Source organism: Canis lupus, chromosome 1 (assembly GCF_011100685.1).
Source record: "Canis lupus familiaris isolate Mischka breed German Shepherd chromosome 1, alternate assembly UU_Cfam_GSD_1.0, whole genome shotgun sequence".
Taxonomy (NCBI): domain Eukaryota; kingdom Metazoa; phylum Chordata; class Mammalia; order Carnivora; family Canidae; genus Canis; species Canis lupus.
In genome coordinates, this window is record NC_049222.1 from 48,615,570 (window position 1) to 48,633,208 (window position 17,639).

The following is a 17,639-nucleotide window of genomic DNA, read 5'->3' on the forward strand; positions in this document are numbered from 1 at the left end:
TCTTAAAAGAAGAAGAAGAAGTAGTGACGTTAGAAAAAGCTGCTAATTTTAATTGATTGCTTCCTGTGTTTGCACCACCAAGGTTGTCTTCTTACTAATGAATGACCTTTACTGGTATCTCTTCCAGGCAAACATGGGACAGCCGGAGCAAAGCTCTTGCAATCTTATCAGGAGCTGAGGTGAGTGCTGTACTAGGGCAGACTGTCCTGGTCCCTCCAGGGCTGAAGAACAAAAGACCCTGAAAGAACTTCTAGATCTCTTGACTTTCAGACGTGGCTGCTTTGGAATGTGACTTTTTTTTTTCTTTTTTTTTTTTTTTTTTAATGATAAAGTGCCTGGAAAAGATTGAAACAGAAATATTTCCAGATTCTTAGGAAGAGCCTTCTTGGGAGCTAGCAGAGCATTTTCTCACTAAAGGTTTTATTTCTTAAATTCTCCTGAAATATGGTTAAGAAAATGAGATATTATTTTTGATGGCATTTTAAGTGAAATTCTAAACCAATCATTTGCTTTTAAGAGTCATTCATATCTCCAACATCATGCCCGGTGCCTGACATCTCAGACATCCATGGAATAAAATTGGCAGCAGTGAGGAATGGTCTGCAAGATGCTAACTTCTTGATACAAAATCCTAAACACCTAGCGCTCTGGAAGCTGGCAACAATGCACACACCTGATTGCACCAAGTATATTAAAGTATTACTGAAAGCTCCCCATCCAGTTCTTTTTTCTTGGCCCAGAATGAGACTTTGCAGTCTTGGGACTTCTCCTCCTCCTCCTCCTCCTCCTCCTCCTCCTCCTCCTCCTCCTCCTTCTCCTCCTCCTCCTTCTCCTCCTCCTCCTCCTCCTCCTCCTCTCCTCCTTCTTCTCCTCCTTCTCCTCCTCCTCCTCCTCCTCCTCCTCCTCCTCCTCCTTCTCCTCCTCCTTCCCCTCCTTTTCCTCCTCCTTCTCCTCCATCACCAACTGCCACAGGGGACGACGCAGGGAATCTCGGCTCCAGAGCAGCCAGGCTGCCTTAGACAACACAGGTGGAGCACCAGGGCTGGAGCAGGGGCAGCTCAGTGCTCATTTGCCACATTCTGATACCAGGAATGCCCTGCCCAGAGGAGCAGATCCAGGCAGGGCTGCCAGGATCCTCTTCTAAAATGTGAAGAAGTAAAAAAACAAAACAAAACAAAAAGACAGGGATCCCTGGGTGGCGCAGCGGTTTAGCGCCTGCATTTGGCCCAGGGTGCGATCCTGGAGACCCGGGATCAAATCCCACATCGGGCTCCCTGTGTGGAGCCTGCTTCTGCCTCTGACTGTGTCTCTGCCTCTCTCTCTCTCTCTCTGTGACTATCATAAAAAAAAAAAAAAAGAAAAAGAAAAAGACAGAACTTGAACTATGGGATAATGGCGAGTCCTGTGTGTTTGCAAGACTAATGGTTGGATCATTCATAACCCATTTCTTATTCCTGTATTTTTCCTTGGCAGCAAAATTTCTGTGGTTCCTCCCACCCCACCTCCTCTGAGCGAGAGCCAGTGCAGTGGCAGCTCTCACAGGGTAATGTGTCTGTTCTGTGTGCTTCCCTGGGGAAGGGGAAGTGGGAGAGAAGTGGAAGAAGAAGGGGGTCTGAAGGTTGGACAGAGACCTTCAGAGCAAAGGGATCCACCTGTGCCTGAAGCAGGCCATGGAGGGAGCAGAGAATGGAGGCCGGAAGTGCTGGGTCCTGCCTGGTATCTGTGCTTCTGGCATACTTTGGGGGTCATGTGATCATCTGCATTAACAATGACTCACCTCTGCACCCCACTTCCTCTCCTGCACCCCAACATCCCTACTTGCATCCCACATCCTGACCCTACCCCACATTACGCACCTGTACCCCACATCTCCACCTGTACCCCATGTCCCCACCTGTATCCCACACCACCTGTACCCCACTTCCCCACTTATACCCCACACCCTCACCTGCACCCCACTTCCCCACCTGCACCCCACATCCTCACCTATGCCCCACATCCCCACCTGCATCCCATATCCTTACCTGTATCCACATCTTCACCTGTATCCCATGTCCTCATCTGTGCCTGCATCCCTACCTGTACCCCATATCTTCACCTGCATCCCACATCCTTGCCATACCCCACATTCCTACCATTTTATTTTTGTCATTTTGTTGGCTGTCTTCCCTATCTGTGCCCTTTGCCCTTGAGTGTGGGGTTCTGAATAAGCTGCAGTGTGTCAGGGGTCTCTGGGGATATAAGAGAAGTAAATACAGGTTGATCCACAGGTGTATGATTCATAGGTGTGGGAGTGCCTGGGGAGTGTGTTTGTGTATATCTTTTGAGTATTTATAGATTCTAACATAAAATAGACCAGGACCATTTCTGTCCACAGAAATTAGCGATGTCGTCTTAGGGGAGTTATCTGGGTTCCCACTTGGGAGGTAGAAATAATTATACTCCTCTGGCTTGCTTCCCATGGCTGGTGTGAGAAATTAATGAAATAATGTCTGTGCTGGTACTTGGAAACTATAAAGTGCCATGAAAATACATGGTCTTGATTATTTTCATTATCGTTAGTCTGTGAATTAAAGAGAGTAACTATATCTGTACATAGAAGAGCATATTCATATGCTAGTGAGGGAGAGGGTATATTTATTCTTTTTCCAGTTTCAAACTGAGACCCTGGAATGATCTTCAAAATTCTGTTCCACTTTCTCCTTGAGATTCTGAATCCTCCAAAGTTCCAGCATGGATGTGCTCAAGACATATTTCCTGGATGGATGGGTGGAGGGATGGAGGGAAGGAGGCATTGAAGGTGGGAGGAGTGGGAAGAGGGAGGGAGGGATGGAGGGAAGGATGAATAGATGGATGGAGGGATGGATAGAGAGGTGGTTGGAGGAAGGATGGATGGATGGACAGGTAAATGGAGGGATGGATGGATGAATGGATGGTTGGAAGGATGGAGGAATGGGACTTGAAGGGGAAAGTGACCCCCTTGCTGTCATTTTAGCTTCGTTTCTCTTCTTTCTCCTGCTTAGAGGGGTGGAACGAACTCCTTGGCTCCAGGCTGGTGCCCTGAGCCTGGTACCACCCATGGCCACCATGTCATGTGCCTTCTGCTGTGGTGGATCCTCTCTGTGTGGAGTTGGGGTGGGGTCATGCAAGAGCAGGTTAAAGGAGCAGGAGTCTAGCTGAGTACAGTGTGAGCCAGTGAAATGTTGCTCATTATTCCCGAGGTGATAGTTGTCATGTCAACACCCCCTGCTGACGCCCCTTCCTTAAACCCAGGTGTCAGACCTCAGAGGAAAGCAGCTGAGTAAGACAGTCCCTACCTCTTGAGAGGACAGTGCCCTCTCCTCTGCAGACATGCATGCACACACACCTGTGCACACCCTGAGCCCCCGCACTCCGCCTCACACCTGCCCGTGGTTGGGGGTTGGCAGCCTGAAGGCTGCTGGGGCAGACACGCATCTTCAAATATAACTCTCATCCTCTCTCCTCTGTCTCTGTTTTAGTTACAGGAACTTGGTCAGTTTAAAGGATTTAATAAGTCCGTGGAAAATTTGTTTCTGTCTGTTACCACGCACATGAAAAGTAAGTGGATGCCTTTCCATGTGTTCTTCCCACCGCCAGCCGGGCCAGCCAAGCCCACGGGCGGGGCCTGGCCCCGGACCTCGGTCTCCAGCTCCTGGGGGGACCACAGCCCCGGCCCTTCACCCCTCCTCCCGCAGAGCAGACCTCTGGTTTCCTGGGGGAAGAGGAGACCCTCAGCCCCCCGTTTAGCCCAACGGTGGCCCGAACCTGCCAGAGCTCAGTGCTACTGGGGAGGAGCTGGCACGGACCTGGCGGCCCATCCGGGCACCCCCACAGCCTCTCCCCAGGACTGAGGAAAACAGTGGGGTGGGATGGCTCCAGGGAATGAAGTCCGGGGGCTTTCCTGGCCAGGCAGGGCCCAGAGCCTGTCATTCGCATGGAACCACCTGTCCGTTCTTTTGGCCTTGGTCAATTTATCTTCTTCAATGAGCCGCAATCATGTGATTTGCAGATGCCCCGAACCCAAACCTGTCACTGCTTAGAATCTTGCCTCTTTCAATGTTCTTTCTGCTCGGATATTCTTTCCTGTTTATCTTAAGCTGCAAACCCCAGAGAAGAGCCCCCCCACTCAGGCCTGCGAAGGTGCCTGGAGCAGGCTGGGCACTAGGAGGGATTGGGGGTTATCAGGCATCCACTCCCTTTCTCGGTGCTTCTGATTGGCTTCTACCCATGCTGGTGCATTTGGATGGGCTCAGCGTTGTCGCTTGGCCTTGAGACGGTCTCATTATTGGATTTGAATTAGTCCTCTGTGTTCCACTCGAGCCCTTCCGAGCTGCGTCATGACAACTGAAATCAAAGCACCACTTTTCAGACAAGCAAAAGGTGACCATCCCACCAGACAGTCTGTCTCGAATTTCGTGCCACTTGCTTGCTAATAGAGCTGGGAGGGTCCAAGTCACCCCGCTAGGCTGCCGGGCGTTCGGACGACGCCTGCCCTCTGTGTGCACCAGCCCAGGACGCAGGTTTCCAACTGTTAACAGCTGCCCGAACTCTGAGCAGCTGGCTCTGTTCCTGTTGCCACTCTTCTTGTCGAAACTTCTCAGCGTCTCTTTCTAGAAGCACAGCCTTCCCCAAATCCACGCGGCTTATGTGAATTCCCTCCCACCACTGTATTCCGGAATCCTGCCTCAGCATTAACTCTGACCTGGTAATCCCTCTGCCAGACACCCAGCGAGGCAGGACACAGGTTTCATCTTGTCCCATGTCACGCTCGCCCTCTTGCACATGCTGGGACCCACACGTGGGAACGCTTGGGTGTGCTTACGTACCCAGAGCCTCACCTGGACACAGGCTCACATGTTTGAGACTCGCCAGTTTAATACTTTGAGTGGTATGATGATGCCATCAGTATAAATCAGCAGACCCAGGTGGACAGCCGGGCTAGTCCCCGGGGGGTGGGAGATTCAAAAGATTCAAAAGAGCAGAGCAGTCTCTGCCATAGGGTATGGATTGAACCCCTTAACCTGCATCCCCTTCCCGCTTGCTCAGGCTCTGGTGTTTCATGGGATGCCGAGACCTCAGCCCAGAGGCAGGGATGAAAAGACACAGCTTTCTGGGCCCCCGGGTGGGGGGAGTGGTCTGCCCACCACCTCTTCCAGGTGCTCCCGCCGCTTCCACGGGGAAGGGCACAGGCTGCATGCGCTGCACCCCGCCTCTGCCTCTGGGCACGTAGCGGGGCTGGGGCTGATTCCTGTTTCTTCAGGTCCCGAGCTATTGTGCACCTGTCCCTCTTGATCCCTTCTGCTGCCTGTTTCTTACAGAAGTGGTACAGCAGACAGCCTCTTTCTGGTGTCACCTGGGATCTGTGGGGGACGGCTGGAGGGGACCTTGCCCTAAAGAGTTTGGGAAGCTGCCCCAGAGCTACGACCTCTGGTAGCTGATGTTGCCCGGTGGAGCCAATCCGATTGGAATAAATGAACAATTCCAGCCCTTTTTATCATGGCTGCATTTCTAGAAGATTCCAGCACTCTAGCCCCCCTTAGAAGGGGAAGAGGAAATAAGAATGTTGATTTTCACTTCAGGATCATTCTGGGCTGTTACCTTTCCTTTTCACCTGATTCCAGGCCTACTTGTTAGAAGCAGAATTGCTTAGGAGGCACCCCCACCTGCCTTGTCTGTGAACATAAATGGACCAGATAAAGGCATAGGCTTTGGGGTGAGTGCCCAACAGAGGGCAGGGGGATGACCCCGTCCCCCAAGGTGGGGGGTCTTCACCTCCTGGGGGCTCTCACACCCTTCATAGCTGGGCTGGAATTTGGCCATTCGAGTTCAGGTCCACTGTCAACATTGAGGGCCTGGTGTGTGCTGGGACCCTGCTAGCTTCTGGGCACAGAAAGATGCCCCACGGTTCCCAGATGCTAGACTTGAGGACAGTGTGGACAGCAGTGCTCTCAGAGAGGAGAGGTTGCACACATCCTGGTGGGAAAGAAGATGCCCCAGGGCTTTGGGGGGCAGGTGAGGTTCTCCTCTAGAGAAGAGAGATGCTCTGCAGACATATGCCCGGGAGCACATGTGGGGGATGCCTAATAAATAGCATCTCGAGGAGCGGATCAGAGGACAGGATGCTCTGGGGCCAGGCTGTCCAATATGCTAACTGCAGATGGCTCTGGAAATGTGGCCTGCCTGAATAAAGGGTAAAATACACACCAGATTCCAGAAATTTACTGCTTAAAAAAAGAATTTAAAAATCAGTTGTACTGCACAGTAATGTTGAAACAGTCTTACATGGTGGTGGGTGGTAACTAGATGTAGGGTGGTGATCATCTCGTAAGGTACCCCAGAAACTAGTATTATGTGTCAGTTGCCGATTAAACATTTTGTTAATTTTGATATTGATTATATATTTTAACAGTATTTTGGATATATTGTGTTAAGTGAAAGATAGTGTTAAAATTAATTTTTACCTCTTTTTAAAATGTGGCTACTGGAAAATTTGAAATGGCATATATAAGCCACATTATATCCATCAGCGGGCTCTGCTCTAAAGATAGTTTCAGGGTCATCTTTGAGAGAGACAAGGACCCCATGGAAGAGGAAAGACATTTTTGGAGGACAAAATCATTTTTGAGGTGATTGTTTGCTTCTGTGTGTGGATTCCTTCCTTCTCACTTTATTCACCTTTATTCTCAACCGGTATTACATTACAAGAAAAGTTGTATTTTCAGGGTTTGCTTATTAAAATAATTATAAGGGTACCCTGAATTTGCCTCCACCTCTCCTCAAAAGGTCCCAAGCAATGGTATTTATTTGTAAATCTTTATAAGAAACCCCTAAGACGTTGGCTGATTTGTTAGGCTGCCTTTTTGGTGCTTGGACAACTGGGTACTCACGGCATGTGCCCAGGATACAGAGTAACCCGGCTGGATGACCTCCCCTGCACTCCCACCCTGATGGTGGCTGTCTGCTCACAGAGGCAAGTGGCCACACCATCACCCCTGAGAATCCAGCTCATCTGTGCTGTGCATGGCAGTGTGCTCCGTGTCCAGCACACGGTGTCTGGGGACACATCCCTGGACCCCAGAGCTCAGGGTCCTCCTCCCCATGCTGTAAGCCTAGCCTACAGAGACCTTGGGGTTTCTCAGAGTGTGGTTGCAGGGAGTCCCAGAGGAGGGCCCTAGGAGTCTGTCAAAGCTGTGTGCTCCCACCTGTTATCCCTTGTATTTGTTTTCTAGAGCTTTCCAAGTCCCAGAATGACATGACCTCTGACAAGCAACTCCTAGCCACGGGTCCCAGGCAATGTGCTAGCCGGACGGAGAGAAGGAGCCAGTCTGACACTGCCATCAACGTCACCACCAGGGTATTCCCCAAGGCCACCAGGCCACCACGAGAGCTACTTCTAGCCCATTTCTCTATAGATTTAGTTTGCCTTTTATCTTAAGCAGTCCGAAAAATGTAATTATGAACCCCTCTCTCTTGGGAAGGCCTGGCCAAATGATGGTCAAATTTCAGGGTCTATTTGGAAAATGGTTGAGAGCAGGGAAAAGCTTCTGCCTAATGGCCAAGCCCCCAGGGCTTCCAGGTGTCCACTGGGACTCCTTGCCGGCTTCAAGTCTGCGCCAAAGGCAAAGGGCCCACCTGCAGGGCCAAAATGTGCCAGGTGGTTCCTGAGGTTGAAGACCCTCATGGAGAGTCAAGAGGCTTTCCTACTCCCAACACCCTCCAGTTAGAATCTCTCCTGGTCTCTGCTAGAAACCACTAAAAACGCAACTGCTGCATGACCACGGGCAATCACGAGGGAGGCTCTCTCCAGGTATCTAAACCACAAGAGAGCGCACCTAATAAAGGCTTTTAAGTAAATAATTAGTCTGGCTTTCCACCAGGATTAACCAAGTCTGAAGCAGATGCTCTGGCCCAGGACAGCGCCTTTAGAATCATAACACCTGGGTTGTAGTCCAGCTGAGGTGACCTGGCTAGAGCAGGTGTCCTATATGGGTCAATATGGGGTCAATATGACTGCTCTGGTGGGCTGAACAGGACAGGTGCCCCTTCCCTGCAGCTGCGGGCTCTACTCAGGATGTCCCCAGACTACTTGAGCCAAGTGGATTAGATTAGCCCCACCTCCTGCTGGAACTTCCACACACAAGCTCAAGGTTTCAAATTCTGCCTCCGTTGGGGACCCCTCTACCTTGGGTGTGTCACATGAACTCCCTGAGCATCAATATGCTCTTGGTGAAATGAGAATGATAATACTCGTTCTGCCCAAGGCCACAGGCCGCTTGTAAAGATCCCCAGAGATAATACAGCATCTAAATTGCTACCTAAGCCATCTAAATATACTATCTAAATTGCCAGTCTTTCTTACTGTGTGCCAGACTCCACTCAAGGCTTTCCTCGGATCATCTCGTTTTATCCTCACACTACCCCACACTATTGCGTTTACCCTTGTTTTACATTTAGGGAAACTGAGGCTTACGGAGATCAAGTCACATGGCCTTGGTTACACAACCAGAAAGTGGTGGGCGGTCTTGGTTTGGAGGCTGAACTCTGGAGCAGCTATTCACAAGTTGAATGCCTGTGTGAGTCACTCGGAAATGTTGAAATGCGGAGTCTGAATCAGTAGATCTGGGGCAGGTGTGAGATGCAGAGTCTCCGATGAGTCTCTGAGGAGCTGCTGGGTGAGCAGGTGAGGCTGCTGCTGCCCTTGGGACCTAGATTTAGGAGAAGGCATCTAGAGTGTGTGAGATGTATTTGGAAGGCCTTTGAAATGCCGAAGTGCAAACAAGTGTTCACTCCTCTCGGCTCCCATGGTCTGCACAGACACCATCGCGGCCACCGTCTCTGGGTCAACAGGTCGAGGAGATGTCAGCACACATTTAGGAGACACTATGTTCTGGGCATGATGGCAGTGTTACATACTAGTCACACTTAATTCTTACAAAAGTACTGGGATAGATATTGTTAGTCCCGTGATAAAGATCTAGAACCTGAGGGACACCTGGGTGGCTCAGTGGTTGAGTGTCTGCCTACCACTCAAGGTGTGATCCCGGGATCCAGGATCGAGTCCCACGTCAGGCTCCCTGCAAGGAGCCTGCTTCTCCCTCTGCCTGTGTCTCTGCCTCTCTCTCTCTCTCTCTGTCTCTCATGAATAAATAAATAAATCTTTTAAAAAATAAAAGATCTAGAACCTGAGCTTTAGCGAAAGGGTAACCGTATTGTCTAATATATATACAGCTAATAAAATGTAGAGCCAGGAGTAGAGTCCAGGTTTTTTTTTTTTTTTAAGATTTTATTTATTTATTCATGAGACACACACACAGAGAGAGAGAGAGAGAGAGAGAGAGAGGTAGAGACGCAGGCAGAGGGAGAAGCAGGCTCCACACAGGGATCCCGATGTGGGACTTGATCCCAGGATACGGATCACACCCTGGGCCGAAGGCAGGAGCTCAGCCACTGAGCCACCCAGGCGTCCCTAGAGTCCAGGCTTGTATGGTTCTAAATTCTATCCTCATAACCTCCTCTTTATATGCCACATCAGGAGGACAAATGAGGGCCCAAAGAATTGGGATGAAGCCCCTCTGATGCTAACACTCATAAGGTTACCAGGCACTGTTTTTGATGTAAACCCCTTTAGATATTTGACTTTTTAAATCCTTAAAACAACCCTGTGCGGCCTGTGCCATTGCTTTTGCTATGAAAGATGAGGGCATAGGAGCAAAGAGATGACCAAGGGGGGTGGTCAGCCAGAGCCTGCTCCAGATACCACTCCTGTGATGCCTGCAGGAAGAGGTGCCCACAAAATTTGTGGACAGCACGTTTCCTGTTTCTGATGTCATGTGCCATGTGATGTGGCTTAGCTTTTGGCATTTAGAAGCTGACCTGTAACATGACATCCGCAGCATTCGGCCTCCCCCACTGTATGTCCACGTGGAACCAGCCTGCTGGGCAATTGCCAGCTTGTCTGATGAAACAAGGGAGCTCCAGGGTAGAGGTGAGGAAGACTATGAGGGCCAAGACTAAGGACCCCCATCATGTAGACACTCTGTCATGTGTATCCAGTTCACTGCCAGGCTCTTGGCAGGACGTGCTTCCTCCCTTTTACAGGCCTTCTCTCTCCCCACCTTTCTTTAGGATATGGCTGTTTTAAAGGAGCAATTTAGCCAAATGTTTATAAAGTACTCAGCAATCATGGCATGCTCTATAAATGCTAAATAATTACGGGGTTGAAATATAAAGAGTACATCTTTAAATAGGACATTTGTCAGACTGCAATTACACATGCCCTAGCTGGTGAGCTCATAAAAGTCACACTCACATTTCCATTGGGGCACTTTGGAACGTTTTGCCAACATCAAGCACCCAATGCGGTGCCCTTCGGGAGTAGGGGTTGTCAGTGCCCACTTTGCAGGTGGCTACACTGAGGCACAGAAATAGTAGATAGCTTTCTTGAGACCACATGGTGACTCTGGGATGGTCATTGAAAAAGGAGCTCAGGATCGCTTCCCACGCTGCTGCTTTGCCCATTAAGTGTGAGCAGTGTGTTCTGAAAATGCTCCCTCGCTGCAGCATCTGGGCCAGGACTCTTTTAAAACAAAACAAAACAAAACAAAACAAAAAAAAAAAACTGATTTATTCATGAGAGACACACAGAGAGAGGCAGAGACATAGGCAGAGGGAGAAGCAGGCTCCTTGCAGGGAGCCCAATGTGGGACTCGATCCCAGGACCTGAGCGGAAGGCAGATGCTGGACCACTGAGCGATCCAGGTGCCCTGGGCCAGGACTCTTTGAGAGGTGTCGTCTCTCCCCTGTCCTCTGAGAGCTCTGCGCATCCCGGTGGGGTTTTAGTGTGCATCTCATTAACGTGCGTGGCTCTCTATTGGCCGTAAGGACATGCACCTGTTAACCAGGAAGGAAACACAAGAAGGTGTTGGGAGGAGCTACCTCTGAGGAGAGGGAACAGGATGCAGGTGGGGAAGAAACCTCTCTTTCATTCTGCGCCCCTTATGTGAAGTTTTCCCACGTAGGTCTGAAATCTGAAGAAAGCACCTGCCCCGGGGCGTGGCGCTCCCCGCATACTTCTCTCTCCCTCCCTGCTGCCCACACCAAGGCTGAGCAGCCAGAGGGGAAGGGAGGCAGAGGCCTTGGGTTCAACTGTGAAAACCCTGGATCCTCAGACTGGAGGGCCCTTGACCCCCCAGAGTGGTCCCAGGAGAGGGGGCCTGACTTTCAGCTGGGATTTTTCCTGGCTCGGAGCGTGTCCTGTTGGCTGAGCACAACCCCGGTGATTTTCTGATACCTCAGATGCTGTCTCAGCATGGCCATGGCTCTTCCCCCTTCTCTTATTTAAGATCAGGAAGAAAAAAGAAAGGGAGAAAAAGATGAAAGAAAGAATCCCAAATGCACAGACTGTGTGGTTTCAAGGAGTCCATAATTTGATCCAATCAAGCCTAATGTGTGTTGATCTTTCAGGATAGAATATTAAGATTACTAATTCTGTCTGGAGTAGAATTTGGGGCGATCTCATTTGGGGCGATCATTTTTCTCTGTAACCTGGCCCAAACTAGATGGTTATTGAAGTACATTAAAAATTACAGGGGCGGGGGGCGGAAACATGCCTGGACAAGGTCGATAAGTTGCTCTTTGAATCTTGATGCCCTTTAACGGGGCACAGAACATGACAAAGTCATCCAGGTCCTTCCCAATTTACCAGGGAGGAGTTGAACACAATATTTCAGGTTAATTCCTTAGTCAAAACAGGCATGCTCTTCAGAAGAGTGCTGACTTTTCTAATAATTTCAAAATATTTATATTTGCACTTAAGCTTCACTAAAGGTTTTCCAGAATCCTAACATATTTAGAAGCACAGTCTTCTCTGGCTATGAATTTGACATGCCATGTGATCGCTAACATAAAGATAATTCTCTTCATTCCTTTTCAGAACTTTCTGTCATCAATTTTTTTTAACAATTTGAGAACTATGTTGCTACAGAATATGGAATTAAGTGGTGATGTATTAAGCACCTAAGTGTCCCAAAGATTTATATTAATATTTAGCCTCTATTATTCTTTGTATCCTGCTCTGATGGCTGCCTTGTGTGCTATTTCAGATGGGATTCTCCACATCCACCAAGGCCATTGCCTGATGCGCTCAGAGGGTGGAGGCCTTGTGGAGGGAGAGCCCTCTGACCACTTCCTCCCACTCAGAGTTTCTCCGGATCATTAGCCATCCTGTCCTTCTGCCTCAGAGATGGACATTCCTTCCTAAGGCGGAGCCCTCCCAGGCACTGGGCCCATCCTCCTCGCTTACTTCTGGGACCTTGCTTGCTCAGCTCGATGCTTTTCCTATCTTTGTTTCTCTTCAACCTGCAAATATGGCCCGATCTTCCCCACCTTAAAAAAAGTAAAAGGAGCATCTTTTGAAGGATTCCCTTCAAGCTGTTCTTCCATTTCTTCATCATGGCCAAAACCCATGAACACATCCTCCACTCTTGCTATATCCCTGCCCTTGCCCTGCTTTGGCCTCCTTCCTGTTCACTCTTAGCTTCCGTGCAGTGCATTCCCCCTGCCAATATGACACTGTTCCCCAGGGTGCCCTTGGGCACCCCTGATTGAAGAGTGAGATGGCCAATTTGAACATCATCTCATCAATGACTTTGTCCCCTTTGACACAGTTGACCAGAATTCCATTCTTTAATTATAAGAATGACTTTATTCCTTTTATCTATATTAAACCCATGCCTACACACTAATGAGAGTTTAGAAAACAGACGAAGGAGAGGAGGAGGAGGAGGGAAGAAAAAGCAAACACAGCGTTGATCCAGGATGATCCCTTGGAGTACATATGTACACTCGTTTACAAAAATGGCATCATGGGGCATCTGGGTGGCTCAGATGGTTAAGCAGCTGACTCTTGGTTTCAGCCCAGGTCATGATCTCAAGGTTGTCAGATGGAGCCCTGTGTCAGTCTCCACGCTCAGCAGGGAGTTGCTTGGGATCCTCTCCCTCTGCCCCTCCCCCTGCTCACAGGGGGGATCTTTAAATCTTTAAATCTTTTTTTAAAAAATGGCATCGTGCCACACATCCTTTTTCGTAATTTGCTTTAAAAATGTCTAACATTCTAATTCCTTCCATATCAATACATATCATTTTTCACAGCTACTTTTTTTAGGGCTTATAATTCATTCTGCCAAACTGCCCTTCTGGGTTTATTCAGTTTACCCGACCACTAAAAGTGGAGTAGCCCGCTTTTTAGCTCCCCTGTTGGCACTAAGTGTTATGCCTTCTATTTTAATATTTGTTAATCTGATAGGCAATTTTTAAAAATCTGCATTTAATTTTAGGTGAGTCTTTTCTCGTATTCTTTTCTCTTTGAACATCTTTCATCCCTGAAATCTTCCCCTTGGTTCTACGACTCTCCTGGCCGTCTGTCTCCTCTCTTGGGCCTGCTCTTTCGTGTCCCCAAGATGTCTGTTCTCTGGACAACCTGACATGTCAGGAATCTGGCCTCTTGAGTCACTGTGGTTGCATGGGTCGCTGGCAGGTATAGGAACATGCTGCATATTTAACCGTCATGATGGGGCTTCCACTCATGATGCCCCATCTTTGAGTCTCTCCCCAGCCTTCCACTCAGGTCATACTTCCCCTGAAGATCATCCTGACGCTCCCTCTGCATAAACTCTCCCCCTCCTCTTTCCTGTTGACTTGGCCTGTGCCTCCATTTCAATGGAGTATCTATTTCTGACCATCTAGGTGAGCCCCTGGAGGCTGGACAATGTGTCTTCTCCTCCTTCCCCTTCTCCTTTGTCCATCTTTCCACCCCAGGACTTAGAACAGTGGGTCAAGAGATAGCATTGCTAAACAAATGTCTGATGGAACCGAGCTGGCGTTCTGGGGATCAAGAGCATAATGAGTATGAGTAATCTGGAACTAATCACTTCTTTCACTTGTTTACTAATATTCTCTGTCTTTCCTTCCTGAAAATTGCAACTATTTTGCAAATGTTATATTTCCAAGTTCCACTTCCAACCTGGCATCAAAACCTAAAGTCTGGATTCACAAACTTCCTATTTTCAACCAGGAAGAGGTTTCCGACCTGGTGCATTATGTTTATGGCTCTCTGCTAACACCGTGCAAGAGAAGTTTCTAACCACTGCCATGTGTTACTGAGCACTTGAAATGTGTCGAGTACAATGGAGGAGCTAAATTTATTAATTGTATTTGCTTTTAATTAATGGGAACTTAAATAGCCACATGTAGCTGGTGACTGCCACATTGGAAAGCACAGCTGTATACATTATAGAAGAGGTACTGACTATTAAAGTATTTTGATAAAATTGAGAAGCATTAATTTCCCCCTTTTTTATAAGTGCATTAGAGCTACAATTGATAGGCTAAATATTGTGTTTCATGTGATTTAATGCAGGGATCATTATTAAGGTCAAAATGTGGACTTCCTTAAGACTTATTACTTCATAAGTGATCCGCCCACCGCTGTTCATGAATATCCCAGTGCTTGCTGGGGCCTGCTGGGGCCCCATGGGTGTGTGTGTGTGTGTGTGTGTATGCATTTATCCAAACAGAAGTGTGTGCTCTCTTACTCAGCACCCAGAAGTTTGCATATGAGTTCCATCAGGTCATAGATGCAGGCTCTGCTTAGTGTAGTTACCACACTTGAACAAAATCACACTGGGATGCAAACTCCATCATTAATTCTGTGTTTCCTTTTCCAGAAGGCAAGTGCACCAGATATTCTAAAATCCCTCAATCAAGAGAGTCCCAAACGCCATACTAACCCTGTTTTGAAGCAAGAGGATCTCTCATCCCGGCCAACGCCCAGCGCTGTATTCTCAGGAGGCTTGAGACACGTGAGTGTCATCTAATTCCCTGAACACGTGATGCATGGCTGTCACCATGATGCCGCATTGGGTTGGCAGGAACAGGTAGATGGGGACTGTTGTCTTGTGAGATGAACTGCAACTGGACAATAGAACTTAGAGGTAATATTTTACTTACACTGGGAGCTGGGGAAACCTGGCTATACTTCGATGGTTTTTCTTTTATACACACAGATAGTAATTAATAATAAATAATGGTATCTTCAGATGAGAAGTTTTTACTTTTAATGACGTCTAATTTATCAAATATTTCTCTTACGATTATTTCTGGGTCGTGTCTACACACAAGTCATGAAGACCTCCTCCTGTTTTCTTCTAGAAGCTTTCTGAAAGTTTACTTTTTATGAGTAGGTCTGTGCTTTAACTCATTAATGTTGTGAATGGTGTAGGTTGAGGCTCCTTTTCTGGCACGAATACCCATTTGCCTAAAAAAAAGACTGTCGTTTCCCCATGGACTTTGGTATCTTTGTTGAAAATCAAGTAACCGTGTGACTGTGGGTCTTTTTCTGGGCTCTCTGTTCTGCTCTGCTGATCTTTCCACTGTGTCGTGGCAAGACCACTCCGGCTTGATTACTGAAGGAAGTCAGAAGTCAAGTAGCATAGGTCCTCCAACTGTGCTCTTCTTTTTCAAGATATTTCAAAGGTTGGGCCTGTTGAGAGGCGGGCCTTTTAGTCATTCATTTGTTTATTCAAAAACATTGAAGGAAGGCTGACTTTATGCCCAAGACTGTGATACATGCTATGACAGAGCCTTGGATGATGGGTCAAGTCACTGTCATAGCTCTTTAACATATTAAATAATCTTAGACAATCACAAAGACTCTCTAAACTTCAGAATCCTCATCAAGGAAAGGACATCAGGCTTGTTCTTTTTATTTCACTGGGTTGTTTGGAGAATCAAAATGTACTAATTTTGTGGTGTATTAGAGTGGTTAAGAACTCAGCTTCTAGGGGCACCTGGATGGCTCAGTGGTTGAGCATCTGCCTTTGGCTCAGGGCATGATCCAGGGGTACTGGGATTGAATCCTGCCTCAAGCTCCCTGCAGGGAGCCTGCTTCTCCCTCTGCCTATGTCTCTGCCTCTCTCTCTGCCTCTCTCTGTGTGTCTCTCATGAATTAAAAAAACAAAATACAAAAAACTTGTGGGACCGTGACATGACTCCTTACCAGAGCTGCTGTTGATTGAAAGCCTACTGTGTGTGAACCACTGAGCCAGATGCTCCCCCATCAGTCATTTGCACAACGATCTTGCCGGGTGGAGATTATTACCCATTTCACAAATGGGAAGACAGGTTCACAGAGGTCGACGTAGCTTGCAGAGCCCTTACAGTAACGTGGAGCTCTGAATCAACACCCGGGAGCCCCGTGAGTCAAAGCCCGGGCCTTCTGTGCTGTCCCACAGATTTGGTGACTCTCCAAGGGAGTGGGTTCCCTGACCACACCCATGGTTCGGCCACCCCCTGGTTCTGCAAAACTTGCCTGGGGCGGACCCACACCTAGACAACCTTTAGGACTGCTGGGAAATGATTCTGGGGTGAGGAGAAGCGGGTGAGTGTGTTCCTCTTGCCCTGTTATTTCTTCAAACTACACTGCAAATCAACAAGGCTCCCTCCTCCTCCTAGGGTGCTCTGACTTGTGCCCTTCAGGTTAGCCTCACGAGGTAGACTTTTTATGTGATTAATCCTCACCTGTTCCCTTTAGCTGAAGCAGTGTTTGTTTGGGGAAACCAAACTCCCACAAAGCAAACACTGATTATTGCTTCTAGCCCAGAGATGGTGCCTGTTCTGACAGACATTGACATCCTCTAGAAACAGGAAGTCGGAGCCGGAAGCAGCTTTCTAAATCTCTACTTATTACAAAAGAAGCAATACAAAGGGACAATAAATTGGGGAAAAGCTTCAACCTCCCAGGTAGTTGAATCAGTGCAAAAGTGAAAGCAAGTGGTGTTTGGAGGTCATTTTAGCAAATTTTATATTTTAAAAATCTTTTAAAGATTTTATTTATTTATTCATGAGAGACACACAGAGAGAGGCATAGACACAGGCAGAGGGAGAAGTAGGCTCCATGCAGGGAGCCCAATGTGGGACTCGATTCTGGGACTCCAGGACCATGCCCTGAGCCAAAGGCAGGTGCTAAACCATTGTGCCACCCAGGTGTCCCCATTTTAGCAAATTTTAGAAGTGATACAGGACAGAATTGGCAAGGCTGTGGGGCTGCAGGCGTTCTTATAAACTGCTGGGGGGTCTGCTGGAGGGCAATTCACTATACCTATCAAAAATCTTTAAAATGCATGTTCATGGCATCTGGGTGGCTCAGTGGTTGAACCTCTGCATGGAGCCTCCTTCTCCTTCTGCCTATGTCTCTGCCTCTTTCTGTCTCTCATGAATAAATAGATAAAATCTTTTTAAAAAAATGTTTCCTTCAATTATGCAATTTCAGTTATAGGAAATATCCTTTTAAAAAAAAAAGTATTATTATTTTTTAAGTAGGCTCCATGACCAACGTGGGGCCTGAACCCATGTCCCTGAGATCAAGAGCCACATGCTCCACCGACTGAGCCAGCCAGGTGCCCTGGAAATGTTCTTAAATTATCATAAATGTTGCCCCAAAAATGTGTACCTGGATGTCCAGGGAACATTGCTTATAACTGTTTCCATTTTGAAAAATTAGAAGCAAGTAAAATGTTCAAAATAGGGCAATAGTTAAATAAGTTATGGTGCATTTATCCAGA

At 47.9% G+C, this 17,639-nt stretch overlaps 1 protein-coding gene across 7 annotated transcripts in view; it reads left to right on the top strand.

Moving 5' to 3' along the window:
• The window catches only part of SYTL3 (synaptotagmin like 3), a 93,569-nt gene that overhangs the window by 55,970 nt on the left and 19,960 nt on the right, over positions 1 to 17,639 (top strand). For 6 of the 7 annotated variants that reach the window (XM_038526449.1, XM_038526452.1, XM_038526450.1 and 3 more), the window contains 5 exons: positions 128 to 179; positions 1,474 to 1,543; positions 3,501 to 3,579; positions 7,251 to 7,375; positions 14,745 to 14,879. In XM_038526449.1, the coding sequence (XP_038382377.1) occupies positions 128 to 179; positions 1,474 to 1,543; positions 3,501 to 3,579; positions 7,251 to 7,375; positions 14,745 to 14,879 (461 nt within the window). The remainder of the gene's footprint in view (positions 1 to 127; positions 180 to 1,473; positions 1,544 to 3,500; positions 3,580 to 7,250; positions 7,376 to 14,744; positions 14,880 to 17,639) is intronic. The other variant, XM_038526454.1, reaches the window with a different exon arrangement.